The sequence below is a fragment of the Remersonia thermophila genome, chromosome 5 (genome assembly GCF_042764415.1).
Source record: "Remersonia thermophila strain ATCC 22073 chromosome 5, whole genome shotgun sequence".
In the NCBI taxonomy this organism is placed as follows: Eukaryota; Fungi; Ascomycota; class Sordariomycetes; order Sordariales; family Chaetomiaceae; genus Remersonia; species Remersonia thermophila.
The window spans coordinates 3,424,633-3,451,730 of NC_092221.1; the positions used below are offsets into that span (position 1 = coordinate 3,424,633).

At 58.1% G+C, this 27,098-nt stretch overlaps 9 protein-coding genes and 1 non-coding gene across 10 annotated transcripts; 8 read left to right on the top strand and 2 right to left on the bottom strand.

Moving 5' to 3' along the window:
* Positions 1–265: 265 nt before the first annotated feature.
* On the bottom strand, positions 266–6,500 carry VTJ83DRAFT_6175 (uncharacterized protein; the record flags this gene model as incomplete). Its single annotated transcript, XM_071012857.1, has 3 exons — positions 266–2,995; positions 3,058–3,521; positions 3,590–6,500. 3 exons carry the CDS (start codon positions 6,498–6,500, stop codon positions 266–268), a joined length of 6,105 nt encoding a protein of 2,034 aa, XP_070865550.1.
* Positions 6,501–7,593: 1,093 nt separating this feature from the next.
* Positions 7,594–11,904, top strand: VTJ83DRAFT_6176 (uncharacterized protein; the record flags this gene model as incomplete). The annotated part of the gene is made up of 5 exons (XM_071012858.1): positions 7,594–8,061; positions 8,129–8,155; positions 8,217–9,199; positions 9,254–10,955; positions 11,023–11,904. 5 exons carry the CDS (start codon positions 7,594–7,596, stop codon positions 11,902–11,904), a joined length of 4,062 nt encoding a protein of 1,353 aa, XP_070865551.1.
* A 217-nt stretch (positions 11,905–12,121) lies between these two features.
* On the top strand, positions 12,122–12,206 carry VTJ83DRAFT_t129. The gene has a single exon. It is a non-coding gene; the product is annotated as a tRNA-Ala (tRNA).
* Positions 12,207–12,896: 690 nt separating this feature from the next.
* On the top strand, positions 12,897–13,652 carry VTJ83DRAFT_6177 (uncharacterized protein; the record flags this gene model as incomplete). The annotated part of the gene is made up of 2 exons (XM_071012859.1): positions 12,897–12,950; positions 13,038–13,652. The coding sequence occupies 2 exons, from the start codon at positions 12,897–12,899 to the stop codon at positions 13,650–13,652; spliced, it is 669 nt and encodes a 222-aa protein (XP_070865552.1).
* Positions 13,653–14,311: 659 nt separating this feature from the next.
* On the top strand, positions 14,312–15,065 carry VTJ83DRAFT_6178 (uncharacterized protein; the record flags this gene model as incomplete). The annotated part of the gene is made up of 2 exons (XM_071012860.1): positions 14,312–14,477; positions 14,536–15,065. The coding sequence occupies 2 exons, from the start codon at positions 14,312–14,314 to the stop codon at positions 15,063–15,065; spliced, it is 696 nt and encodes a 231-aa protein (XP_070865553.1).
* An 867-nt stretch (positions 15,066–15,932) lies between these two features.
* Positions 15,933–16,475, top strand: VTJ83DRAFT_6179 (uncharacterized protein; the record flags this gene model as incomplete). Its single annotated transcript, XM_071012861.1, has 2 exons — positions 15,933–16,110; positions 16,192–16,475. The coding sequence occupies 2 exons, from the start codon at positions 15,933–15,935 to the stop codon at positions 16,473–16,475; spliced, it is 462 nt and encodes a 153-aa protein (XP_070865554.1).
* Positions 16,476–16,942: 467 nt separating this feature from the next.
* Positions 16,943–19,858, top strand: VTJ83DRAFT_6180 (uncharacterized protein; the record flags this gene model as incomplete). Its single annotated transcript, XM_071012863.1, has 1 exon — positions 16,943–19,858. The coding sequence occupies one exon, from the start codon at positions 16,943–16,945 to the stop codon at positions 19,856–19,858; it is 2,916 nt and encodes a 971-aa protein (XP_070865555.1).
* A 1,211-nt stretch (positions 19,859–21,069) lies between these two features.
* On the top strand, positions 21,070–22,320 carry VTJ83DRAFT_6181 (uncharacterized protein; the record flags this gene model as incomplete). Its single annotated transcript, XM_071012864.1, has 4 exons — positions 21,070–21,172; positions 21,451–21,921; positions 21,991–22,118; positions 22,183–22,320. The coding sequence occupies 4 exons, from the start codon at positions 21,070–21,072 to the stop codon at positions 22,318–22,320; spliced, it is 840 nt and encodes a 279-aa protein (XP_070865556.1).
* A 480-nt stretch (positions 22,321–22,800) lies between these two features.
* Positions 22,801–24,601, top strand: VTJ83DRAFT_6182 (uncharacterized protein; the record flags this gene model as incomplete). The annotated part of the gene is made up of 2 exons (XM_071012865.1): positions 22,801–23,461; positions 23,514–24,601. The coding sequence occupies 2 exons, from the start codon at positions 22,801–22,803 to the stop codon at positions 24,599–24,601; spliced, it is 1,749 nt and encodes a 582-aa protein (XP_070865557.1).
* Positions 24,602–24,652: 51 nt separating this feature from the next.
* VTJ83DRAFT_6183 (uncharacterized protein) lies at positions 24,653–25,971 on the bottom strand (the record flags this gene model as incomplete). Its single annotated transcript, XM_071012866.1, has 3 exons — positions 24,653–25,626; positions 25,681–25,844; positions 25,916–25,971. The coding sequence occupies 3 exons, from the start codon at positions 25,969–25,971 to the stop codon at positions 24,653–24,655; spliced, it is 1,194 nt and encodes a 397-aa protein (XP_070865558.1).
* Positions 25,972–27,098: the final 1,127 nt, after the last annotated feature.

The window sequence follows — 27,098 nt, forward strand, 5'->3', positions numbered from 1 at the left end:
AGATGGACGGGCAATCAAGCTCCGCTGTTGAATGGTACTGGTGCGTGATTAAGCACCGGTAAAAATCTGAAAGCTGAACGCATCACAAGTCGTATGGTGTGTGGGACAAGTTGGTGACGCCAACGCCGTCCCTAACAACTGCACACGAATGGATTGCTCCGAGAGCGTCGATCACAGGCATCAAACACCAAAGGTTATTTATTATAGGGGTGCCCTGTGGGCTCACAGACCCGCAATATAGCTTCCGTCAAACGCTATTCTTATATCATCCCTCGTGATTCGCGAGCCAGAGCAGCCCCTTCAGTTCATCGATGGCATTGTCCGCCAGCCACCATGGCCCCTTGGCCTTCCCAGCATCTCCATCCTTGTGCTCCTTCTGGGCTTGGGCTGCCTCGAGTGACACCTTTTTCTTCCCCCTTGTCGTTGCAGCCTTCTTGCCCTTCTCCTTACCCCGCCTGGCCTTGCCACCAGCACCCGCAGCTGCGCTCTCCTCTGTCTTGTCCAGGGCGCTATCGCCCCGAGCAAACATGCCCCGTGTATCGGCCCACTCAAACAACAACTTTAACCCGAGCAGCCTATCGCGCGACAAGCCACTGGTCCCATCCAGCCCAGCGCGCAGTGCCAGCCGCGCATCGACTGCCGTATTTGCGCCTTTTCCTTCGCTGACGCCGCTTGCTACGCTGAACGGGTCCAGCACCATCTCCCTTTCGGCTTGCGAGAGGATGCCCGACAGCGATGGAAGGTCGAGAACCCAATCGAGAGGCGCCTCGCACTCGCTGTGGTCATTTTCCTCCTTATTGCTAGCGACAAGGACGGTATCGGTGCTGGATGGACGGGTTGCCAATGCGCGCAGCGTTGCAGGGAAGGTGTCCTCATCGGCGGGTCGACGGCGGAGATAGACGGTTTGGTTGGTGCGGAAGTCGTCCTTGATACGCGGCGACTGAGCGAAGTCAAGCGTGAGGTCCCAGTAGCCGAGAGACCTTGCGTCCGTCTCGACGCGGGCGATGTCGTCCAGCGGCGGGAGGAGACACGGGGTCTGACGGCGAATGGTGGTGCCGTTGGGATCTGTTGGCTCTGCGGCGGACTGAGAAGCGGCGGCAGCAGATTGCGATCCGGGCTTGAGGTGGATGAGGATGGGGACGTTGAGAGGCTTGTCGGTGATAAGGTCCTTGGTGACGATGCAGCGAGGCTGCGTAGCCAGGACCCAGAAGTGTCGGAAGGCTTGGAGATGGGACCGGTTGTCCTGGACGGTGGCGGGGAACAGCGGGTAGAAGGCCACCAAGAGGGAAGCGACGGCGAGATCGTTAGTACCAAACGTAGCCGTGCCTGAGCCGAGGAACAAGGCGCCGATCGCCAGATGAGCCGCCAGATGACTGCCGTAGGACGTGTTGGGATCGTTTCTGCCGTGGAAGGCACGGAGCCGACGCAGCACGATAATGTCCCCGGTTCCCGCCATGACCATGGCCGACGATAGCGCTAGCACGTCCATGCACATGCAGGCATTGTTACGAGCTAGCTCGCCATCATAATTGCCAACGGCAATACGGACAATGCGACTGAACTGATCTAGATAGTGTACGAGCAGGTCTCGCACTCTGACATTGGCCGATCCAGCGAACCGCAAACCAAGCGCAAAGCAGAGGCCGGCGAGGATGGAAAAGAATGGGAGATCGCGGCTTTGCAGTTTGGTGACGTCGGTAAGTTGGTATCGTTGTCGGTATTCAGGGGGTAGCCCGTTGATGATCCAGTCAAACGTGGGATCGATGCCGCTCCAGAGAATAAGATGTTTCGCGACGGTCCGAAGCAGCAGAATGTCCGGGCGGACGTAGTCAAACTGCAAAAGCGAATCGGGAACGTCGACCTTGCGCGCGACGATGTGATCTTCGGACTTTAGATATATGAGCGCGATGGCGACAACAGCGCCAGCGGCCGACCAGTCGAGGACGTTGACCAGCTCCACTCTCTTGGTAGCCGTGGCCAAGGTGAGCAGCTTCTCGGTCAGCTGCATGTCCCTGAGACCCCTCAGATCGCCGCCCTTGCCGAGGTTGATCAGGCCGAGGGCAAACCCGGCGGCGAGACGGTAGCTTTCGTCCCGGACCGCGCCCTCCTCCTCCACCTCGCTCCCCAAATGCTCTATCTCGGAGAGCATGATTTCACTCATGCGGCGCTGTTGGCTATTGCAGAACACAAGACCGATGCCCATGAGGCCGCTAGTCTGGGTGGCGGTCGAGAGGTTCAGGTCTGCCGCGCCGCGGGGCAACATGCGGGTGACATGGACGGAGAGGAGGCGCGTCATGAGTGCGTCCATAGTGCCAATGTGAGATGCGGCAAGGCCGAGGAGCAGGCCGATGGTGGTCATGGTGTGCTTGGGGGTGAGGTACTTAAACGCTACCCACCGAGCAACAGACTTGAGATGGCCGTTCAGCCCAAGGGCCAACAGGAACCCAGCATGGCGGTTGCTAAGGTCCTGTCCGGGCTTGTTGTACAGAATCCAAGAGGTGTCGATGCCCTTGGCCTGGGGGGAGATGGCCAGGCCGCCGGCAACGCCCAGGTGGAAGAAGGCCCAATTGATCTTCTCCTCAGAAAACATGCTCTTGTCGACGCTGACCGTGTTATTCACAGGCTTGACGATGCAAGCCAGGTTGAAACCGCTGACGTGGTACTTTTGCGTGAGGATGGGGTATCTGAGTCCAAAATAGAGCAAACCCCGGCCGGAGGGTATCGCCAGCGTGCTGGTCGCCACCGTTGCGACAAGTTCTTTTTGCTTTTCCAGGTACTCGGCTTCGGTCCACTCTTGCTTCGGATCGAGCCGCACGACGCGCGGCCTGGTGGTCGAGAGGAGGTTATGCGCTTCAACGAGCCTCCGATCTTCCCTGAACAGGGATTGCACAACGGCCTGGCGATCCGCAGCGCCAGCATCCTCAACCAGATTGTCCACCCAATCAACATCCTGGCACAGCATGCGGACATCCCACCGTGCTTTGTGGGACGGTACCTGAGAAGGAGGTTAGGAGGAGGAGCGTCAGGATCAACCCTGATTGCATTTTGGGAACTCACCTTGATGTTGTTTGCGCCAAGAACGTGCCAGGTCTTGTCGGGCCGCAGCGCGCCGCTGACATCAGGACGACCGACGAGCGCAAGCAGGTCCTTGGACCAGGACGGCGGAGGGTCTGGCTGACAGATGGATACTAGGTCTTGAAGGGGTGCGAGGATTGACTCTGGAAGGGTTTCAAGAACGCGCGGGGAAAAGCCACACTCGTGCAGAGCCACGACGGCGTCGAACCGGTTGGTGACTGAAGAGAGACTGCCGAACAGCTTGCTGAACATGAGGGTGCGAGGCGTGAGGCTCGTCCAAAGAGAACCGCGAAGTCTCCCTCCGAGAGGATCCCGCGTGGCGTTGCTATAGAGGTCCGACAACGTCGGGTACTCCGTTCCGCGCCGGGATGTGAGGTGGCCATGGATCCAGGACAGGACGCAGTACTCGGATGACGGCTCGGGAAGGTCGACAATGGGGAAAGGTGCTACTGCAAGTCAGCATTCATTGCAGCGTGGCGGGCACGGTGGTTCTCGCAGGAAATAGGAGTCCTACCCAGCTTCTGGGCCACAGGCGGCTCAACCGGTGCCTCGAGGGAGTAGACAGCCTCGTACCGGGGCCATTTGAGCCACTTCACCAGCTGGTAGAGCAGGGCCTTGAGGTCTGTTGGCCCTGGGGAGGCATCCCCAGGACAAGTGATGTCGAGCTTCTCTTCCTCAACCAAGAGGTGAAGAGCCAGGAGCATGCTCCAAGCTGCCATGTTCCGCGGCTCTCCACTTCGGTTCAGGGCCGTGGGAAGATATCCTTCAAAGCCGAACGCCGCTAGCCCGCTCGCCGACGCCATCCATCTCTTTGCAAGAGCGACATGGGAGGCGATGAAACCACCCGACAGCCACAAATCGGCGTTGGCATTGGCACACCCGTCGTACGGGCCGTCGAGGAGATGCCGCCACGCCTTGCTCAGCATCCACGACGGGAAGCACTGGGAATTTGGCGCCTCCCGCAGCATCATGGCGTCCCATGTGCCTCTCACGAAAGGCTTCGGGACCTCACCGCCGAGGGCACGCAGGGATGTCTCGCTGCTGTGTCCTAGCGCGAGGAAGCTGGAAATCAGCAATATCACCGCGGCGGACCATTCCGTGTTGGCGGGAGGGTGCTGGAGGGAGAATCGTGCCGTGTCTCGGAGCCACTGCATGACGTGCCACCATCCGGCAACGATCTTGTCCGCGTGCGACGCATGCAAAACACTGCGGCAGACGTCCAGGATCCGGCGGACTTGAGGGCACCGGGGCTGCAGCTGAATCCTGATGCGGTGGCATCGGCCCTCCCTGTCGCGCAGATGAACAAGGCCGCGGGAGTTGGTATGACAGATGGCGTCAATCTGCGTCCCAGAAATATTGACGGTGGGCGGCGGTCCACCTAACATTGCTTGATCAAGGTAATTGCCAGTGAATTCAAGGCTACCAGGGTTGCTCAAGAAGAGGGAAGGCAGGGCGAGAGTTGTGACTTTGCCCCATGGCGATTGCAGGCTGAGCTCTCTACCGCCAGTACTGTCCTCGGACAGGACCATGATGGCCTCGTTGCCATCCGACACTTTGCAAGAATCCACCACGCTCTGAACTCTCCTAGGTTCGCCGGCCGTGATGCTCAAGTCGGGGTGACACAATGCTTGCTTGGCATTGCCCTGGGCCGGCGTCTGGTCGCTGAGCGGTTCGACATGCAGCGTCAGCAGCTGCAGCCTTTTGTCGACGGGATCCTGGATGGAGATCAAAAGCAGCGATCGCCCCTGGCTATCAGTAGCGGTCGGCGGCCCGCAGAGTATGAACACCTTGGCTTGGGTTCGGGCAGGTTTGCTAGACATGGAGTACCGGAGGTTTGCGGCGTCCATGGTCACGCTCTGGATTTTTGTGAAGAGCATCTCGTGCTGGAGGCCGTCAAAGTCGCGGTCGTCGAGACCCATATTATGGAACCCCTCGAAATCACCGCCTGCCCGTAGCTCTTCCAGGAGGTTGTCGACGGGCGGGTTCTCAGGAAGGTTGCTGATGCGGTTGTAGTTGAAGGTGGCGCCGAAGCTCGGCCCACCGTAACCGCTGCTCAGGCGCAGGCGATTGCTCCCATGGGACTCGGCCCGCCGGCCTCCCTGGCCGCCATGCATCGACTGTTCCGCGAACGCCGCTCTGTCTTGCGAGGCCGACAAGTCGGCGCGCGCGAGCAGGGAGCTCACGCGGCGCGATTGCCTACGCTCGTTGCCTTTCTCGACGTCTACCAGCGAGCTCAACGCCTTCTCAAGAGCCCTCTTCTCATCCTCCGCCTTGGCGCCCTTGTCGATCTTAACGCTTTTCCGAGTCTTCTTTCCAGGCAGGGGCCCGAAGCTTTCTCTCGTGGATGAGTGAACGGGAGTAGTCCCACCGCTCGCCAGTCCTGGAGCCATGGAGCTGCGGCGGCGAGAGGGTTTCGGCTTTCTCTTCTTCTGGGTGCCGAGGAAAGGGTCATCATTGTCAAGGTACGAAAGGCGCCAGACGGTGTACATGTTGGTCTCACGGTTGACGGTGACGGCAACGGTGAGCTGAGCAGGGCTCGCGGGATGGACACGGGGGATGGCGATGGTTTCAATGTGGAGGATTTCCTCGGAGCGTGCAAGGAAGGGCGAGCCGGACGAACCTCTCTGGGCCGTGACAGTTCCGCGGGTTTCGGAGCGGGTGACCACCAGACCGAGTTCGAGCAGCGGGTCCGTCAGGCAGACCAGGCGCGGCCAGTTGCTCTCGGTGGCCTCGAGGTGTGTCTGTGGCATGTTCTCCAGTGTCAGGCTCAGTCGCAGCGGCAGGATCTTTGGGTTGCCCAGCCCTTCGGTCGAGAACTCGGTCAGACTGTGTCCATGGCTTCGACGCGGGGCGGGCAACTGCGATGAGAGGAACGAGGCCGGAGGGACCTTGGGCAACCGCAGGGGCACCGTTACCCCGTCGGCACGTATCTTGCGCTGTATGATGACGCCGACAGGCGCGGCGCAGGCCGACTCAACCTCGAAGGGCATATGGACGACATGGCTGGTCCCGGAAAGGAAGTAGATGTGTGCTTGGGAGCGAAGAAAGACGACGAGAGCTCGTGCGAGGGTAGTCTTTTCGGCCGGGGATGTCGATTTCGTGGGTTGCGGGGCTGAGAGGGAGGAAGGGGTGCGGGAGGATCGCCAGCCGTCAGCAGAGGTCGGAAAGTAGGCGAGCAGGGCTTGGGTGACGGGCTCCTTGTCGACGTCAAAGCGGAAGCTCTTTCGAAAGAGGCCTCCGCGGGACCAGATGACACAGGACGGGGTGGCAAGAAGCTCGTCTTCATACTCGACGCCGTCCTCGGTGGTCGTGATAATATCCCAGGTGTAGGCGGACGCAGGGGCGTTTGGTGGTAGAATTTCTTGCTCGACGGCATGTTGCAGGCCGACGGGTTCATGCACGCCGAGCGATATGACTGAGGCCATGGCGGGGGCCGCGGGGATCGCGAGGATCGCGGCCGGGGTGATTGCGGATGGGTTAGGCCTAGGTACAGGTACCTTGATCGACCTGTCAAGCGGCGCCTTCGTCGGAGGTGAGTGAGGGCCACACAGCGGGATGACGAAGTTCCATTTCGGCCGCGGGACAGGATGGAGGCGCCCCGCGGAGGCGAGGCGATGTTGTTGTTCAGTCCTGCCCTGCTGGTTCTGCTGAGAGGTGCAGAGGACAACAGATCATGTAGTGAGGCCCCGTCTCACTAGGTGCGCCGGCCCAGATCTCCAGGCTACTTTAGGTCGAGTCGGTTGGGAGGGGAATGGAGAGGGCAGCGGGGGGAGGATTCCTGGGCTAATATCTGGTACCTTAGGTACCTAGGTAGGTCTCAATCCAACCAACCTGAGGTGAATCCCAATGTAGGTCAACAACCCAATCCTGGGAAGATGCAGTCGCAGCAGCAGCATTGGATGCCACTCCAGTGGGACGTTGATTGCTGTGGGAGGCTCGCGTCGGGGCGCGACGACCCGTGCAAGGCTGCACACAAAGCCAGCGGGGCAGGCTGCGGTGTGATTGGTCAGGTGCCTTTTCATGTCCCTGCAGCAGCACCTGGCCCAGCTCGGCCTGGGACAGCCGGGCCCAACCAGGAGCTCTGACGTAGCAGAAGGCAGGTACGGTGGAGTCCAGGTAGGTCCAGTAGTACCTTCCCTGAATGACCTGGTATCTTGCCTGCGCTGACTGAGGTACGTACTGTGTAGCGCGCGCAACAGTCCAGGGTCCATAGGTCCGGCCACTCCATCCAGTCCATCCACAGTCTGTCCAAGCTCCATCCGTCGGATGAGGTGTGACCGACCCAACCCAACCTCCAAACCAACACCATCCGTGGTGGACCTTCAGCTGCATCCGTCCAACCTCCCGCCCTGACTGCTCTATGCTTCATCTCGTTGCGATCCATCCCTGACGCTGTGACAAGGCCAATCCGACTCTTGAACTCACCCACCTCCGTCCCTCGGCCGACCGATTCCTTCGCGGCCACGAGACAGCGCCCACCTCCAACGCCATGAAGCTGCCTCTGTTGTCGGAATAAACATGACCGAAAGCTCGCTCCGGGCCAGCGACGACCATGTACACGATGGAACCGAGCCCCGGCCCGGTGCCGATAGCGCGCCGAACGCGCCGGCCCCCATCGCGCCAGCCTCGCGCGATGGAACACCCCCAGGACCTGGGACAGCTTCCGATGTGAAGCGGCTGCCCGAGGAGGAGGAGGGCCAGAGCGGCGAGAATGAGGAGGAGGGGAGCCGCAATGGTGACGAGGACAACAAGGCGGACGATGCGGTTGAGGAGGCCGAGGACGAGGAGGACGAGGAGGACGACGGAGAGGAAGACGAAGACGAAGACGGAGATGAAGAGGAAGAGGAAGAGGAAGAGGAAGAGGATGAAGAGGAAGAGGAGGAGGACGAAGAGCCAAAACTCAAGTATGCGCGCCTCACGCAGCATCTTGGGGTGTACCGAAACGGGGATGCCACAAGCACGTTCCTCGTTGCTGGAGACAAGATGGTCCGCATCATCCCGTCGCCCTGTCGCCGCTCACCTCTGTGTCGCCCAGCTGCTAACGCCCTCGCAGATCGTCGGAACCCACAACGGTAACATTGTCAGTCGGGTCCGGACCTCCCTGCCTCTTCCGCATGCTTGACTGACCGTCTGACGCGCAGCACGTCGTTCAACTCCCGGCTTTTCAACCCCTCCGCGTCTATCACGCTCATTCCGCCTCTGTCACCTCCATCTCCATCTCGCCGTTTCCCCCACCCCTCCTAACCGTCAAGGCCGACGCCTCCCTCCCTCCCGCGACCAGCAGTCCCAAGCGGCCCGGCACAGCAGCGAGCACCAAACAGGCGTCGCCGGCCGCCTCGGTGCGAGCGCGCGAGCTCCACGCGGTGCCGAACACGCCGTCCAACAACATCTATATTGCAACCTCGTCCATGGATGGAAACATCTGTGTCCAATCCTTGGTCGACCCCAAGGACGTGCAATTGCGCAACTTTGCGCGTCCGGTTCAGGCCGTTGCGCTGTCGCCCGAGTACAAGACCGACCGGACCTACCTCTCGGGCGGCCTAGCTGGCCAACTCATCCTGACGGTTGGCGCGCCCACTGGGAGGAGCAATGCTATGACGATTGGTGCTGCTGCCCAGGCCGCCGGCTGGCTGGGAAGCATGGTTGGCGCTAGCACCGGGAAAGACACCGTCTTGCATTCAGGGGAGGGCACCATCAACACAATCAAGTGGTCCCTCTCTGGTCGATACGTCGCCTGGCAGAACGAGCACGGCATCAAGATCATGCGCACAAGTCTGCACCTCGGCCACGGCGATTCTGAGGACGCCTGGAAGCGGATTGGCCACGTCGACCGGCCCCAGACAGAGGAGTGGGAGACCATGGCCAGCTTGTGGAAGGCCAGGATCGAGTGGATTGACGAAAACTCGGTTGGGCAGGATGAAATAACCGCTGACCGTTCCGAGCCTGTGCTTTCCCCCGCTGCCGAGAGCTTGAAGCAGCAGCAGCTTAAGAGCCACAGGCTGGTCGAGCGCCTGCTCGTCGGGTGGGGAGGCACCATCTGGATAATTCACGTCCACCCAAGCGCCATGGGCACTGGCAAACACGCTGGGGAGAGATCCGCCGGGGCGGCGGAGATTGTGAAGATGTAAGTGATTTCAATCCGGAGAGTGGCTGCTTGTCTCGCTAACCCTACGTACAGACTGCGCATGGATTGCATAATATCGGGCATTTCGCTGTACACCCAGAGCCTCTTGCTAGTCCTCGCTTTCTGCTTGCCTGGCGAGGAGGAGCATGAAGAGGAGGTGTCGGCTTCCCGTGGCCACAAACACACGCAGTCTCACAGCTCGACCGGCAGCGGACCTTCCGGAGGCATTCCGCGGCGGCAGAACAACCCACCCCCTGAACTCCGCCTTATCGACCTAACGTCCCAGGTCGAGGTGGACAAGGACGTCTTGAGCATGAGCCGCTTCGAAAGGTTGTCATCGAATGATTACCACCTTGGCGTCCTGCCGGCACAGAACGCTGCGGCTGCTGTCTCGTCTCGGGGTGCTCTCGAGACTCTCGCCGGCCTCGGCACCGATGTGCTCAATGTTGCCCTGAACCCCCTATCGCTGTTCAGTTCGGCGGCCAGCGTCATGAGCAAAGGTAGCGACGGCGGTTCTGGGACTACCGTTTCCGGGCCAGGGACTGGTGCTGCCCGCACTGCCGTCCACCCTCATCTGGTCAAGCCCGGCGTCAAGATCTTCATTCACAGCCCGTACGACTGCGTCTTGGCAACCCGACGCGACCTTGCCGATCATCTAGCTTGGCTCCTGGAGCGTGGACAGCACCAGCAAGCGTGGGAGCTGGTGGACCAACATCCCGAAATCGTGTCCCCCCCTTCAGATGCCATGCCCACCTCGCCGAATGCCACACAAACCGCTGACGACTTTTACGATGACAATACCTCGGCGACAGAGGGTTTGCGGTTGTTGTACTCGGCAGCCGAGAAGGAAAAACGGCGGATAGGCGAGCTCTGGATCCGGGATCTCATCGACATGGGCGACTGGGCCAGGGCCGGGCAGGTGTGTGGGAAAGTCTTGACCACGCCAGACCGCTGGGAGAAATGGGTGTGTACATTTGCGGGGGCGCAAAGGTTTGACGACATCGTCGACCACATTCCAAGAGAGCGCACGCGACCGCCCATGCCCAGCACGCTCTACGAGGTCATGCTCGGACACTACCTGCAGACCAACAAGCTCCGGTTTCACGAGCTGTTGGAGCGCTGGCCACCCGACTTGTACGATGTGAGCACCATTACGACGGCCCTGGAAGACCAGCTCAAGTATCGCGATGTGCGGGAGGACACTGTTGAGGACGGCGAAGTTGGGCGAGACTGGCGCATCGTGATGCAGAGTCTCGCCAAGCTGCACGAGGCCTCCGGACGGAATAGAGAGGCCCTTCGTTGTCACATCAAGCTCCAGGATGCCGACTCGGCGATGCGCTTGATCAAGCAAGGTCATCTGGCCGATGCCGTGGCTGACGACATTCCTAGCTTCATTGGCCTCCGGGTGCCCCAGGGCCGTGCGATCAAGATGAGCCGTGAGGAGTTGGAGGCTGCCACCTCGGAGGCCATCGCGCTGCTTGTCGACGAGGCGCAACATGGCCTGGTGAGGCCCGAAGTCGTGGTTACACAGCTCCAAGACCAGAAGCTGGATTTGTATACCTTCTTTTACCTCCGTGGACTATGGCGGGGAGAGAGTATCCACGACCACTGGGGCGAATCTCGCGCGCGGCTGGTGACCGACAGCCAGCACCTCGTTGACCGGTTTGCCGACCTGGCTGTTCACTTGTTCGCAATCTATGAGCAGTCTCTCCTCATGGACTTCCTCAAGACGTCGACCGCGTACGCATTTGAGAAGGTAACCACACCCCACCGCTCGTCATTGCGCCTTTTTCGAGCACATCAACTGATCCAGCGCTTTTCAGGCAGCACAAGAGTGCGAGGCTCGCAACTACATTCCCGAACTGGTCTACCTCTACTCCAAGACAGGCCAGACCAAGCGCGCTCTTTACCTCATTATCGACCGGCTCGGAGACGTCAGCCGCGCCATTGCGTTCGCCAAAGAACAAGACGACCCGGATCTCTGGGAGGATTTGCTCACGTACAGCATGGATAAGCCGCGGTTTATCCGTGCGCTACTCGAAGAGGTTGGGACTTCCATCAACCCCATCGCCCTTGTCCGGCGCATTCCTGAGGGGCTGGAGATCGAGGGTCTGCGTGAGGGCCTCAAACACATTATGAAGGAGCACGAGATCCAGTACAGCATCTGTGAGGGCGCCGCGCGCATCCTCCGCAGCGAAGTAGCGGCTGCACAGGCGCTCCTGCGCAAAGGGCAGCGTCGGGGGATCAAGTTCGATGTTGTTGCCGGCGCCAAGCCTCCACCGTCGCATGGCGTACTAGGAATTGAGGACGGGCCTGGCGAGAAAAAACCCCGTCCTAACGGCGAGCCTGCACCGCCGACGTCCTCTCACGGGCCCAATGGCAAAGCCAATAGCAGAGCACGAACGTGGACCCCCGGCCACTGCGCTGAGTGCTTTGAGCCTTTCGGCGAGTGGGAAACCAACCCGCTGGTCGGTTTCGCGTGCGGCCACGTTTTCCATCTGCCGCATCTTCTGCAGAGGCTGGGCGAGGACACCGTGGCTGACGAGGCCCTGCTGCGCGGAGCGGCAACGGCGGCGGAGCAGGCAGCCTCGGGGGCCTCGGCGCATCTCATCGGCGCCAAGGTCACTCACGCCAGGTTGCTCAGAAATCACGTCGCCAGGGGGTGTCCGGTGTGTTCTGATGTAAGGAAGGACGATGGCTGGTAAGAGAAGGGCCGGGGTATTGTTGGGAGCGGACGCGGCGACAAGGGAGGCGGGAAGCCTAATTGCATATATTCCATCGCGGTGCCAGAGTGGGTGAGCGTGGATTCTCTGTAGATACCGGGCTTCTTGATGTTCGATACCGTCCATTCTATGCTCACCCCGTTCAGTGTTTGGCCGTCAAAACAGGTCCGATCGGCATTACCCACTCAACAACATCCACGGGCGTGTGGCTCAGTTGGTAGAGCGTTCGCTTAGCATATCCACCGGTATGCGAAAGGTCCTGGGTTCGATTCCCAGCTCGTCCACGCACAGCCTGAAATCTGGCTTAATGTTTTTCCTTTTGCCCCCAATTTCCCAGAGAGCCTGGCAACTTGCAAGTACCATATACTATAGGCAGCTATGGGTTAATTATCCTGTTATCCTTCATTCCATTGGTTAATATCTTTTAGTCTCTGACCACCCTTTTTTGTGCATGCTGACAAATGTGTACTACTGCGTACAGCATACTTGAAGGGTCTCGCGGTCACTACCCACACCGGTCATTCCCGTTGCGCCCTCCCGATCCGCTCCCCACATCTACCTTGCGGACAGTGGACGACTATGTGGAACATTCGAGAAAGCGGGGTGAGGAGTTTCGATGAGACAGGCCAACACTGGGTCTCAAGTCGGGTAATGGGCGCTTTTATTGGCATTGCTGCCATCATTTTGTCTCGGGCCACGTCCGGCTGTGAAACATTGAGCGTCGTGGTCCGGTGGGGACGATGGAGCGACGGTAGGGAAGAAAAAGGGGTTGATGGAGATGTGCAAGTGGCACCGCGTTGATGGGGAGGGCACAGCCAGATATAATCTTCGTCGCGCCTTCGTCCTTGATTCATTTGTCTTTCAGTATTCTACTCATTGAGCCTTCAAAGAAGGTTTGCTGTTGTCATCTGTCTCTCGGAGCACGCAATTGCAAGTCAAGCCCCCACTTACCATCACTCAACGTCACACTCGCCATGGCCCCTCTCGGCAAGATCTACAGCTACCCCAACAACTTCCGCGTCGCGCGGGTAAGTAGCCTATCCCTTTCCCATTCCCGCCCGGCCTATTCTTTTCTCATGAGAGCTCGAACTGGGATGGCTGACGACTGCTAACAGGCGCAAGCCCTCGCGGCCTTGAACGGCCTCGAAATCGAGGTGGCCCAGGACTTCCAGATGGGCGTGACCAACAGGAGCCCCGAATTCCTGTCCAAGTTCCCCCTGGGCAAGGTTCCTGCCTTTGAGTCAGCGGACGGCAGCTTCTTCCTGACGGAAGGTCAGGCCATCGCCCGCTATGTCGCCGAGAGCGGCCCCAACGCGGGCCAGCTGGTCGGCGAGGACGCGCAAACACGCGCTCTCATCGAGCAGTGGTCGTGCTTCGCCGAGCAGGAGGTGGCGTCGCAGGCCACCCCGCCGCTACTCATGACGCTTTACAAGATAATTCCTTTCGACGAGGCGCACTATGGCCAGTGCGTCGCCGCGGTCGAGCGCGCTGCCAAGGCTGTTGAGGCCCATCTCGCCGACGGGAAGCAGTATCTCGTCGCCGACCGCCTCACACTTGCGGATGTCATGGTCGTCGGCGTGTTCCAGGTCGCTACCAAGTTCATTATCGATAACGAGATGCGCAAGGACCTGCCGAAGTTTGAGGCCTACCTGAAGCGCGTGCTGGAGGTACCGGAGATGAAGGCGGCTTTTGGACCGCTGGAGCTGTGTGAAACGAGGGTGAAGGGTTAGTGAGCGTGCGCACTGTAAGGAAGCGAGAAGCTTGACTGGAAATCATAATTGTGGAATGGACTTTCGGCGTGGCTACTACAACTTCGGGTACTGTACTCGTAGTACAAGGCACAAGAAATGCAGGACGATAATGAGCTCGAAGCAGATCCAGGATATCGTAGCCTGCCTGTGGCTTCCCTCGGCATGGGGGTGGTGAGGCGATACAGTGAATCTGCTGATCGGCTGGCTTCCGCTTCCAAGGCACTCGGCATTCAGCCTCACTTTCCGCCTTGAGAGCCAACCCCGGTTATTCTTGACCGCTGATGTGACGCCCGGCGTAACTACACTAACGTGTGAGCCCCATTTGAGTTTAGTCGGTGTGATGACGAATCCCGAAGGACCTAATCTGGCGTGGGAATCTGCGCCTGAGTAGTACCTAGGTAGGCAGCTGAATGTGAGGCTCTGTGTTCGCCGGAATGGGCCCGGTTGCTAACAGGTGATGTTGAGGGTGCTTACCTAGTGCTTTAAAATGGTCTACCGGCCGTTTGAGACGCCAACATCATCTGCAGTCTACGTAAGCTGGGTGTTTCCTGCTTCGTGTCTCGCCACATTCAGAAGAGGCCGGGGAAATACGTACCCCACCAACGACCTTCCCACACGTCATTTTCCGTTACATAGAAATGCCGAAGGGACGTCATTGCAAATCGCGTGTTGACAGGCCTCGTCAGTCTTTGATGACCACTCTGTGCCAGGAAGACGCGCCTGGGTCCTTCGTGACTTGTCCCGATACTCAAAGCTATAACTCGGGGGAACTATTCCGTCGAGGGGATTTCCAAAGCATGGGCCGTACGTCAAATATCAAACACTTCACGTTTCCATAAGTGCCATGTCTAATATGATGAAGACTCTGAAGAGAAGCTAGAACATCAAGATCACCAAAAATTCTGGATGATACCACCCCATTCAGGTCAGCGGCCTATAGGCAAGGCATTGTCTGACTTGGCCCAGCAGCCGGTTTACTCGACCGTCTCTGATAGCACAAGGGGAGCAACATCAGTTGACAGATCAGGTTCTTTTGTGGGTCAGGACAGTTACGACATCTTCGACCAGCTGGACCAGTTGACCATTTCCGAACCCTTAGCGGGGAAGCCAAACGCCGATCTGGAGTCAGGGGATACGTGGATGCCACCCGACCCAAATGGCAGCGGTAACGGGGTTCATCCATGGGATGTCAGACGACTGTCATCGCCAATAGAACGTGGTGGGCCATCGCAGGGAGACGCTGTGCTGCTGGAAGCAATGGACCGTCAGGGGAGGCCGGCGGACCTGTGGATGTGCACGATGCAGCAGGTACGAACGCAGACGCCATCTGACGATGAGAACAATGGAAGGCTGTTGGTGGATAGCGATTCGGAAGTCAATGTTTCATTGTAGGAGGACGAATACGTGGAAGCGGGAATGGGAGAGACGAGACGGCGGTCATGGTGCGGAGAACTGTTTGTTAGAAAGTATAGACCGTGGCGTGCCGTGATGAACGCCGCATGGAGACTTTTACTCTGGAGCACCTGTTTGGTGTTCCAAATGCGGATCTAAGACAATATGGTTTGAAAACATGTTGAAACTATGTCGGTGTCTGGGAGATCGTATCTCAGTCTTACAACTACGAAGCATGGTCACGAGGGCTGCCCTCGGCCGGCAACTAACACGAAGGGCCTTGTACCTCCCTGGCTGTTGAGAGGCCATTCTCATTGCTGCAATGAGACCCTTGCACTCATCCGTGTTCGACATCTTTCCATCACGAGATGGATAGATGACATGTTGTACGAGGATCGCTGAGTGAGCGGTCAACATTCTTCCGTCTTACTCAGGCCCGAATTGACATCGGGCGGAGAAAGCGGAATGCATCTATTTTCGCATTCCCTATCGTCAATATCGCACATGACAGCCTTGGAAGGAATCCAATTCCCAAAGAGCTCGTATTCAGTGGAGAGTATGTGCCATCGAATGATGTGCGCTGCCAATCCCGATGCTACCCCGCGGGTACCGCCTCATCGGTGCCAAGTTTTCGGTTCGTATTGTGCAAGGAGGCAGCAGAGCCGCTGACAGCAACGTGACATTGTTTTCAGATCTTGGTATCGTCGGCTAACTGGCACCGTGGATATTCTTGTGAGCAAAACGGCATCGCCGATGCATAAAAGCAGCCATGGCCTCAAGGGCTGCAGGAATGCGGGCGATGTCTTGCTGCAGCCAAAGCGCCTTTGACTTGACAAAGTCCGCACAAGATAGTCTTTTCCACAATACATGATGAAGATCACAACCTTCCTCGCCTCAGGCCTCGGCCTGTTTGCTAGCATCTCCTTCGCCATGCCTCTCGAAGAGCGGGCTGGTGAGCCGTTTCAGACAGTTCACTTGACGTTCCATGCCGGGCCGGTTTCGTACAACCTCACCCTTCCTGCCGACGGCCACTACCGCCAGACCAGTACGTCGGGCATCCCATAAAGCCCCCATCTCCCTGGCCTTTCATGGAGACATTCAGAACTGATCAGATGCACCTTTCCAGACAACGACCTCTCAGTCAACATCATCGAGGCGCCCGACTACAACGCCTTTTACCAGTGCCAATTCGAGACGCTCAACGAGGCCACGCTGGCCAGCGGCATCTCGCCAACCGGTTCCAACCTGATCTTTGTGGGCCCTCCCACGCCTATTAAGAAGGTTCGCTGCCAGGGCATGTGCGTGCCGACCTGGGGCGAGTGCTATCGCAGTGGTCAGTATGTCGGGCCGTGCTGTACCGGATTTTGCGCCGCGAACCGGTGTAGGCCGTGGGTTTACACCACGGTGTAAGGGTGGATTCAGAGCCCGTGGGATCTCTTGTTGGCCAGTCGGGAAGAACCAGGGTTACGGGGGGTCAAAGATTGCCATCGCCACAGGAGATATGATCGGCTTGATGAGGCCGTTTTCTCGTTCTCATGGCAGTGGGGGTTAAGGAAGAACACTCAGAAAGGCTGGGTATTGGCGACGCAGAATGAACAATCATCTCATCATAGTTTTGCTCTAGCCTTTATTACCATTTGTTTGTGCGCTATTCCCAGGTCTGCGGCCAGGGGCAGAGGACGGGCGACACGCCATAGTCCAAGTCTAAGTGATCACGTGATTTAACTTTCGGACGACAAGATATCGAATCTCGCACAGGCGACGCCAAGCCAACCTTGAAGGTTCCCGTAGGTCGCGATTGTGAAACCTTGGCAGCCTTCCATCAAACTTCATCCCATTTTCCATTCCCTCCGGGTTTTCTAACGCCAAGCAACATCATGGCGCGACTCGATGAGTTGCGGTTCGATCCATCTCGCCTTAACAAGGCGAGCGCTGCAGACTACTCGTCTTCCGATTCTGAAGATGAAGCCGGCGACGAGTACCTGATGCCATCCCGCGATCCACTTGACGATGACTTCGCCGACTACAATCCCCGGAAGCGACGCAAAACTGGCCGCGACCCCAAGGAGAGCGCCGCTCTAGGAATTTTTGGCTCCGAGAGTGAAGACGATGGTCCTGGCAGGAGATGGAAGCACAAGAATTTGCGGAACAAGGGCGTCAGCTTTGTCTCTTCTTCAAAGCCGCAACCGGATTCCGACGAGGACGACATCGAAGACGACGATAACGAGCAAGGACAAGGAAACGATGTCGAATCTGAGAACAACGAATACGACGATGCAAATCCCGGTGCCGTGCCCGCCTCGGCGGAACAGGAGGACGACGACGAAGACGAGGATGAGGACATGGGCGGCGTGGGCCTCGGGTTCAAAGTCGCGCCTGCGAGCGCAGCAACCTCCGGCGGACTGGGGTGGACGCCACCAACGAAGCTAGAATTGCCCTCGAAACGACCTCCCGCAGCGCCTGCGTTTGTTCGGTCCAAGATCGATCCCGCGAATCCACTTGGAAACGGCTTCACGCCGACGTCGGCTCGAGGCCCGACCCTTCTTGCTCCCGATGACGGACCAACCGCGCTTCGCACTGCGCTACCGAGCGCTTTCAAGCAGACCCGTGACGGGAAAGTAAAGATCAATGCAAAGTCGTTTGGTGCCCGGATGATGGCCAAAATGGGCTACGTCGAGGGCCAGGGTCTCGGTAAAGAGGGTCAAGGCCGGAACGTGATCATCGAGGCCAACCTCCGGCCACAAGGCGTGGGCTTGGGCGCCGTCAAGGAGAAGACCAAACAAGAACGGGAGGAGGAAAAGCGTCAGGCCCGGCTGCGCGGGGAGGAGGTCATCGACTCAGAGGAGGAGGAAAAGAAGAAGAAGGCAGCCCGGAAGAAAAAGTCTCTCGTTGGCGGTGTTGGTAGCGGGCCGGCCAGCGGAGCCAGCACGCCGCGTCCCCAGAAGCCGAGGTACATGACTTTGGACGAGATCAGGAAGGCGGCCCCTGGTCTCAACATACCCGACGCGTTCACGCCCATTCTCGATATGACCGGACGCGAGAAGAAAATGCTCACCTCCTCGTCCGGCATTATGACGCCCACGGGTGCGGCCGCCACTGCTGAGTCTGAAGCTGCCGCTGAGAGCCGGAAGCTCGTGAGGCGCGCCCAGAATGACTTCATGGCGATTCTTGAAGAATGGCAGAACTTGCAGGAGCGCAAGGCCTACCTCGAGCTACAGCTCAAGCAGGATCAGCAAGAGCTCGAGGAGTTGTCGGCAAGTTTGGAGGGGAACCAGTCAATCATGTCTGCTTGCGAGGCAGCTTCTAGGCCTTTCGACAGTGGCGAGGATGACATGAAGGCCAACATCAGCCACAAGCTATGCCAGATCATTTCTGGCCTCAGCAAAGTCAACAGCTCGCTTTCAGACGCCATGCTTCCCCAGATCAAGGAAGAGCTCGCATCACTCGCAGTCGCAGCCATTCATCCGCTGTTCAACCAATACCGCCAACTCTGGCACCCGCTCGAGGAACCCAAGCCCGCTTTCCTCGATGACCTGCACTCTATGCGAGGCCTGTTGGGTCTGGATCAACAAGCCAAAAAGACGTTTCGCAAGCCGACCGCGACCCCGTATGAAACCATGATGTACGAACTATGGCTTCGGACCATCACGGCTGTGGTGCGGGAGTGGGACGTACACGACCCTGACCCTCTCGTTGCCGTACTTGATGCCTGGGGCGCGATTCTTCCTCGATTTGTGTGCGCCCAACTGATCAAGGACATTACTCGGAAGCTAGAGGAGGAGCTCCAGAAATGGCAGCCGAAAAAGCACAAGAACACCTTCCCCCACCGTTGGATTTTCCCTTGGCTTCCCTACCTCCCTGCGGCCCACCTGGATCCCAAGAGCTCATCCGGTCTTGTCGCTGACGTGCGCCGCAAGTTCCGCCAACTCATTGACAGTTGGGACTTCAAGAACGGTGTTATCCCAGGCTTGAAGCAGTGGAAGGAAGTGCTGCGGCCTCCTGGTTCCAGTGACAGCTCAGCCCGCGACACGTGGTCACCACTCATCATGAATCACCTGCTACCAGGCATGGCACGCCACCTCCGCACAAATTTTCGCGTCGACCCTCAAGACCAGGCCCCTTACATGGAGTCGCTCGACTGCCTATTCGAGTGGCTTGGGGTTATCCGTCCCAGCATGCTAGGAGAGGTGGTAGTTGCCGAGGTGTTCCCCATGTGGCACGACGCGCTATACCGCTGGCTGTTGCTCGATGACGCAAATTACGACGAGATCGGCCAGTGGTTTCAGTGGTGGCAAGATGACGTGTTCCCCGATGACATCAAGGCGCTTCGTTCAATCGCAGCCGAATTCGAGAAGGGCGCCGCCATGATTGAGCGAGCGTTGGACCTGGGCGATCGTGCGAAGACCGAGCTGCGGCCGCCCGAGAAAGGCCCTGCCCTCAAGAGTGGGCGAGACCGCTCGAGACGCGATGGAGAGCGCGAGAAAAGGAGGGCCGACAGAGAGAAGGAGAAATCATGGAACGAGGTGCCAGCGATCGGCAGGACTGAGGAGGTTACATTCCGTCACGTCATGGAGGAGTGGTGTCAGCAGAACGACTTGCAGTTTATGCCCGAGCGCACCAAGGTGCATGCCGAGGGCCCGCTGTACCGCATCTCCGGGCCAGATGGCAAGCGTGGTGTTCTGGTCTATTTCAAGGGCAACAACCTCTTTGCGCTGGTGAAGGACCGTCGCCCGATCGAGATCCGGCGAGAAAACGAGGACGACTGGTGGACGTTGGTGGAACTGGTTTCTTAGACGTTCCTGGTTCTACGATGCGATTAGCAAGAGCAAAGCGGCGGCAGCACGGGCGTTTTCTCCAGCGACCAAAAAGGGTACAATGTGTAGGCACCGTCCAGCCCAGAATATAAAAGCGGAGATGCTTCGGTACCCATTCAGGAGGTGATTGTATCAAAGCTACCTAGGTGGTCCGGATAGCGGAGTTGTAATGAGAGGCGCAGGGCAATCTTCTACCGAGAGCGAAGGTCCAAACACGTTCCCCGTCGTTCCATCGACGATGATATGCAGTGCATGTATGGCAGTCCTTGAGTTTCTGACAGATTTCGCCACAACCCTGGATATCTCAGGGCAAGAGTCGCCTTCCATGACGACAGCACCACTGCGTGAGCGATGTTCTGAAGGATCAAAGGACCTGACAGGCATGATGAAAGTACCGGGATTATATTTTCATGATGTAATTAGACTGAAAGCCCCTGAGCATAATCCACAATCAACAACACAGCATTGTCGCGGAAAGCTTTCCAAGTGACTGGATGAATTTTCTAGCATGGTTGGAATAATTACCTATCAATAAGCGATAACTACGGGTCGCGTCGCGTTAAACCGTAGACAGGGCGAATTGCCCACGTAGGTTGGGAGGCATGGAGCGAGGACAGTTTCGGCAGGATCCTGGAACTGCTTATGCACTCGTCTTCTGGTCAATGTTTGTGGACATTGTGATCCGCAACAGGTCCTTGCCATGTTTTTCCTCGGTCAGCCAGCTACGGCCATACCCGACATCGATACCACAGGGGAGGCGGGTTCTAGACTTTCCGATCAAGCGCCAATGATATGGGTTCCTGATACTGCAGGTGGCAGTTGTATCCTGAAGACACAGGAAGGGAGGTTGCTGTCGAAGTACTGTTGCTCAAGAAAAGGTAAGACGGAACTCGCTATGGCTGAGATGGGTGGGTGGTGGTGCGAAGGATGGTAACCTTCGATCGTGCTTGAATGGTATATTCTCCGGCGTACATTCCATCAGCGCCTGTCGTTGCATCTGACCTGGCCTGGCCCAGGCCTTCCCTTCCGGATAAAGATGGCTAACATGTCCACCGTCTTGAATAGGTATTTATATGTCCTTCCTCACTCTGAATCGACATTGCATCCCCAAACCTCACAATCACACATCTTCTCATTCAGCCACCTTCTATACAACATCAGTTTTCCAGCATCATACCACGGCAACGAACATGACCAATAATAACATCGGCAGCAAATATGACCAGGTCCCTGGTCCGCTAGGACTGGCGTCAGCTTCGTTGGAGGGCAAGGTGGCTCTTGTGACGGGTGCCGGTATGTTTCAATCCCCTCACATGATATATGGTTTCGTCGAGTTTTGCGGTTTCAGACGCGCATTTTCCTCAGCCATACATGGGTACCTGAATCCGCTTTGTGGCGGTTAGCACCACTGCAGTTCAGACAAGACGCAAGGCTCTGCACAGCATTCAATGTTCGCTTGATACCCTGTCGGTCCCGACAAGTGGTTGCTCAACCTTGACCACAGCTCCTTTCAACTTTAATCAGAGACCCGATATGAGACAGATAACTGACCTCGCTTCTTGGTGCTCCAGGACGCGGTATCGGACGCGAGGTCGCCATTGAGCTCGGCCGCCGCGGTGCCAAGGTGATCGTCAACTACGCCAGCAGCGACGATGCGGCCGAGGAGGTGATGAACCAAATCCGCAAGAACGGGACGGATGCAGTGCGCATCAAGGCCAACGTGGCCAACGTGGACGAAATTGTGCGCATGTTTGACGAGGCGCACAAGGCATTCGGCAAGATCGACATCGTCTTCTCCAACAGCGGCGTTGTGTCCTTTGGACACGTCAAGGATGTCACCCCTGAGGAGTTCGACCGCGTCTTCAACATCAACACGCGTGGCCAATTCTTCGTTGCCCGCGAGGCGTACAAGCACCTCGAGGTGGGCGGTCACCTCGTCTTAATGGGCTCCATCACGGGCCAAGCCAAGGGTGTCCCCAATCATGCGGTCTACTCGGGCAGCAAGGGCGCCATCGAAACCTTCGTGCGCTGCATGGCCATTGGTGAGCGGGACCTCCAACTGAGTTTACTTGTGACTATGGTTCGGGATGCTGATTAAAAGGAAAACCCAGACTTCGGCGACAAGAAGATCACGGTCAACGCAGTCGCCCCCGGCGGCATCAAGACGGACATGTACCACGCCGCATGCCGCGAGTACATCCCAAATGGCGACAAGCTCGATGATGAAGGCGTCGACGAGGTATGTGACTGGTTGTGATACTGGGGTCGTTTGATCCACGTTCATTGCCTGACTTGCCCTTCAGTACGCTGCCGGCTGGTCCCCCCTTCACCGGGTTGGCCTCCCCATTGACATTGCCCGCTGTGTTTGTTTCCTGGCCTCGCAAGATGGCGAGTGGGTCAACGGAAAGGTGCTAGGAGTTGACGGTGGTGCTTGCATGTAAAGCAGCGAAGAGATAGGTGGCATCGCCATGGGTGGGAGGGCAAGGGCGAATCCGCGGGGCTTTGCCGCCGAACATGGAGGTTCAAGGTTGATCAGGGTCGGTCAGCGAGGCAAAAAAACAGGTCAGCGATTCAAGCTTCGAACATGCAATTCCGGTTCTTGTTGTTTCAGAGTGCCCAAGCAACTGTTGAAATAAGTCTTGATGAAGTTATTGAAGAGGCGCTTGCACGTGGTGGCCCAAGGCCGAGATCGAAGTCCAAAAGGTAGTTACCGGTATTCATGGACCCACTGTGGTTTTACCGGGCTCCATCCACCGCAGCCCGGAATGGCCCCACTTCGTTGCCGAATCGTCCCGTTCCGGTCCCGCTAGGAGCGACTCCACTTCCCGGGTCGCACCACCACAATTCACCCCCAGCACCACCTGTTGGCCTTCCTCCATCCACAAAGTCGGCATCCCCACCGCTCATTCAACGGTCCCACCATGGCGACTCTGCAGCCCCCCGACGAGGTGCCTTATGCCTTCCGGGTAATGGTGGTTGGCGACTCCATCTCTCACGGCCGCGAGGGCGACTGGACCTGGCGCTATCGTATCTGGCAGTGGTTCCGCAAGGAAGGGGTCGCAGTGCGCTTCGTCGGGCCTTACACGGGGACTGTTCCTCCTAACGATCCGCATCCTCCACGCCCGCCCCGCTGTCCTGATGACCCAGCAGATGCCGCTCCCGTGGTCCGAACCCATGGCGGATATGCAGCTGGTGTTGACCCTGAGTTCCTGGCCAACTCGGCTCACTTCTCCGGTAGTGGGCGTCTTGCTCTCCAGGCCAAAGACCTTATAGCCGAGCAGGTCGCAGCCTACCAGCCAGACATTTGCCTCGTGGAGCTTGGCTTCAACGACCTGGCCTGGCTGCGTTGCGACCCCATCGAGGTACTCACAAGCATCGAGACTCTTGTCCACCGGGCGAGATCGGCCAAGCACAATCTCAAATTTGCCATTGCAAATATTCCACACAGGACCTCCCTGCCCGGTCGCGATGACTTGCCTCTGAGCACGAACCGCTACAATGAGACATTGGCTCGGTCCATCCCTAAATGGAGTCTGCCAGAGTCGCCTATCGCCCTCGTCCGCTTCTGCGAGAACTATTCCTGCAAGTCTCCGATACGCGATGTATGCTACGTTGGCGATTCTGACTGTTCCAGGCGGAGGCAATAACTCGAAAGCAGCGTATGATGGTCTCCATCCGAATGCACTCGGCGAATTCCAGATTGCTCAAGCATTCTCCCGTACTCTCATTTCTGCCTTCTCGTTGGGACGCACACCACTGGAGATGCCAAGCAACGTCCCGGCCCGACCTCTGAATGTGCCAGCCCAACTGAAAGCTGTCTCAGACCCGAGTGGTATCATCGCCTCGTGGGAGCCGGTGTACGGTGCTTACGGCTACGACCTCCACCATCGTCGTGCCGGACAGACCCGCTGGTCCCAGACTCATGTCGACTGCAACCGCTATTACTGGCAGCAGTTACGAAAGGGTGATACGGTCGAGTGTCGCGTTCGTGCGAGCGGTGGGGACTTTTTGAAGTCGTCCTGGACACAAGTCGTCTCGGCGATGGCCCAGCCCCTAACTCCGCTGCCGCCAAGCAACATCCGCGCCCATGCTGATACTTCAGAACTAGTAATCTCGTGGGACCCGCCACCTCCTCCGCCAGCTGGGGAGTTAGACCGGTTTTCTGTCACCCTGTTTGATGGTGACCGAACTGGCGCCTACCCCCTCGTTACTGGGGTCAGGGGCAACAAAATCATGATCCCAAACCTTATTCCTGGCCATAAGTACTTCATTCTCCTGTCAACATGGAGCAGCGTTGGCCAGGGAGTAACCGCCGGAACCCGGGCCGTTCGAGCTGGCAGGGGAAGGCCTTGTCCCCCGCGATTTATCCTCGCTAAGGCTATCGACTCCACGACCGTGGAAGTCTCCTGGCCGGACGTAGCTGGCGCTGCGGGGTATGATGTCTGGTACCGAAGAGGATTTCCACTCCCTTGCTCTCGAGAGGCGGACAGTTCAAAGTTAGTGGCAAGAAAAGCGCCAGTTGTTCACGACAGGATATGCACAGGTTGGAAAGCCATCGTTTCCGACTTGAAGCCTTGCGTCTGGGAGTGGGAGTTCGCCGTTACGGCATACAACGGGAGCGATGACTCTCCAATCTTCCGATGGGTGACTGCACCACGTTTGACAACGGAAGCCAGCTTGACCACAGACGACACGGTTCATATCACGATTACATGCGGATGATCTGGGACACGAGAAAGCTTGGATTTTGGATTGATCTGGGTATCTGGAATCTTAACGCTTCTTATACACATCACCGGTCCGTGCGATCTCAAAGTCTGCATCCTTCCCCCGCCCTTCAGCCTCGAGCTTCCTCACCAGCGGCAGCACCTCGCGACCGAACCGCTCAACCTCTTCTTCATAGTGCAGGAACGCTGTTAGGACAAGGTTGACACCCAAGCTCTTGAGCAGGAGGATGCGCTCAGCGACCTGCTCCGCCGTGCCAATCAGCCTCGTCTTGAAGCCGTCATTGTACTGCACCAGGTCGTTGAACGTGCTGGTGGCCCACATGCCCTGCTTGTTCGCAGTGCTCTGGCCAGCATTCTTGACCTCATTGGCGAAAGCCTCAACCGCCTCGGCGTCAGCCTTGCCCTGGATCTCCTGGAGCACGCGTACCGCCTCCTCCTCGGTATCGCGGACAATGACGAAACCGTTGACGGCGAACTTGACCTGGCCCTCGCGCCCGACCTTAGCCGCACGAGCCTTGACGTCCTCAATCTGCGCCCGGAAGCCCTCGAGGTCGTTGCCGTTCATAAAGTACCAGTCGGCCACCTCAGCACCGTTCTTGCGGGCGTCGTCGCTGTTGCCGCCTTGGAAGATGGGCGGGTGCGGCTTTTGCACGGGCTTGGGACTGAGCTTGTAGTTACGGAAACGGTAAAAGTCGCCGGCGAAGGTGAAACCAGGGTCCTCCTCCTCAGGCTTGTCCTGGCCCGACGTCCAGATACCGCGCAGGCAGCGCATGAACTCGTTGGACCGCCGGTACCGTTCCGCGTGATCCAGCCACCACTCGCCGATGGCCGTGAACTCGCCCTTGAACCACCCAGACACGATGTTCACGGCGATACGGCCCTTGCTGTAGTGGTCGATGCTCGCGATCTGCTTGGCCACTGTTACGGGCGACCAGGGGCCGGGAAGGATGGCCGCGATGACGCGCAGGCGCTTAGTCCCGTGCAAGAGGGCCTGAGAGAAGGAAACAGATTCATGCTGGTCTGTGCGGGATCAGTCACCGAAGCATTTCGTTCGAAGAAAGGCTGAGAACTCACTGGCAGCGCCATACGACGCGGTGAAGCGGATCTGGGTCAGGGCGTACTCGAAGCCGGCATTTTCGGCGGTCTGCGCATACCGCAGGTTCGAGTCGAGGTCCCACGATGTGCGCTGGGGAATCTTAGAAATGACGAGACCGCCAGACACGTTGGGAACCCAGTAACTTCAGGGAGAGATCAAAGAGTCAGTAAGCACGATGGCTGATGCTTCTGCCAGATGGAGAGGATGACATACGCAAAGAGCAGGCGATCGGGATCGCGGTTCAGCTCATGGGGCTCGACGGTAGCCATGGTGATGATGTTTCTGGTAAAGCTGTAAGGAAGGGTGTTGTCAAGAAGAGGACAACAGCGTTGTTGACTGTAGGACACTTGAAAGAGGCTGAAGATTGGGCTAGCCTAGATGACGACAACTCGGCTTTTTCCGTCTGCACGTAACCCTCAAGGTCCGTCTGAACATTTCATCTCCAGCCCCTGAGCTGTAAATACTTCTACTGGTCCGTTAAGCCGGGCGTCAACCTTCAAGACAGCTATTTCGCCATGACGAGGCTCAATGATGCCATCGCCGACTCTCCGGTCGATCGGCGTCCTTGGCGTGGGGGAATCGGGAGTGATCACGCAATCCCGAGCCCATGCCGAGCGAACACCGGCTCGGGAGACCGGAGTTGAGTCTGAGATGTTCTCCCAACCGGCGTCTAAGACATCCTGTGTCAAAGTGGGAACGGCGGCCCGCCTATCGTGAACCTGTGGGGCCGGAGGATGGCGTCTTCGGCGCCAAATCCCCCTCATCAGATGGGCGTGGGGCCCCTCCATTCCCCTTGTTCAGGTGCCTGGTTTCAGCCTGGCGGGTTACTTTTACCTCATACGCCGCACCATGGAGTGATGCAGCCATCGGGGCTAATATTTTCGTGATTAACCTTGTCCCTATCCTTGGGCCAATGAACGCTTCAGCCACGACGACGCCAGGTGCCGCATTCGACAGCATACACTGCAATCCATCACGATTTCGACGCAAGGCGTGGGCACCACGTGCAGCCCAGACTGCCAATCGTAGATTTTGAAGCCGCGCGGGAGGGTGCCAGATCTCCGGAGCCACCACAGGGCTGGGTCTAGGACATTCCGGCTGAGGCTGTCGTCATCGAGGATCGTCGGGATGTGCGTGGGTAGCTTGGTTGCAGAACAAGACCGGGTTCGGATGTGATGGGGTCGAAAACGCGAAAGCCACCCCGCGACGACGGCGGGGAGGGGCGGTTTGGAAAATGATATGAATGGGCTGCGCGGCGCATGTTGGAAGAGTTGATGAAGCCTTTTGTTGACCAGATTCGCATTGCTTTTCAAAACCTCCTCAAGAGCTCAAGCTCGCGCGCATCTACCTGTTCTGATCTTCTTGACGAGTCTCGAAGTCACCTCCCGCTCCCACA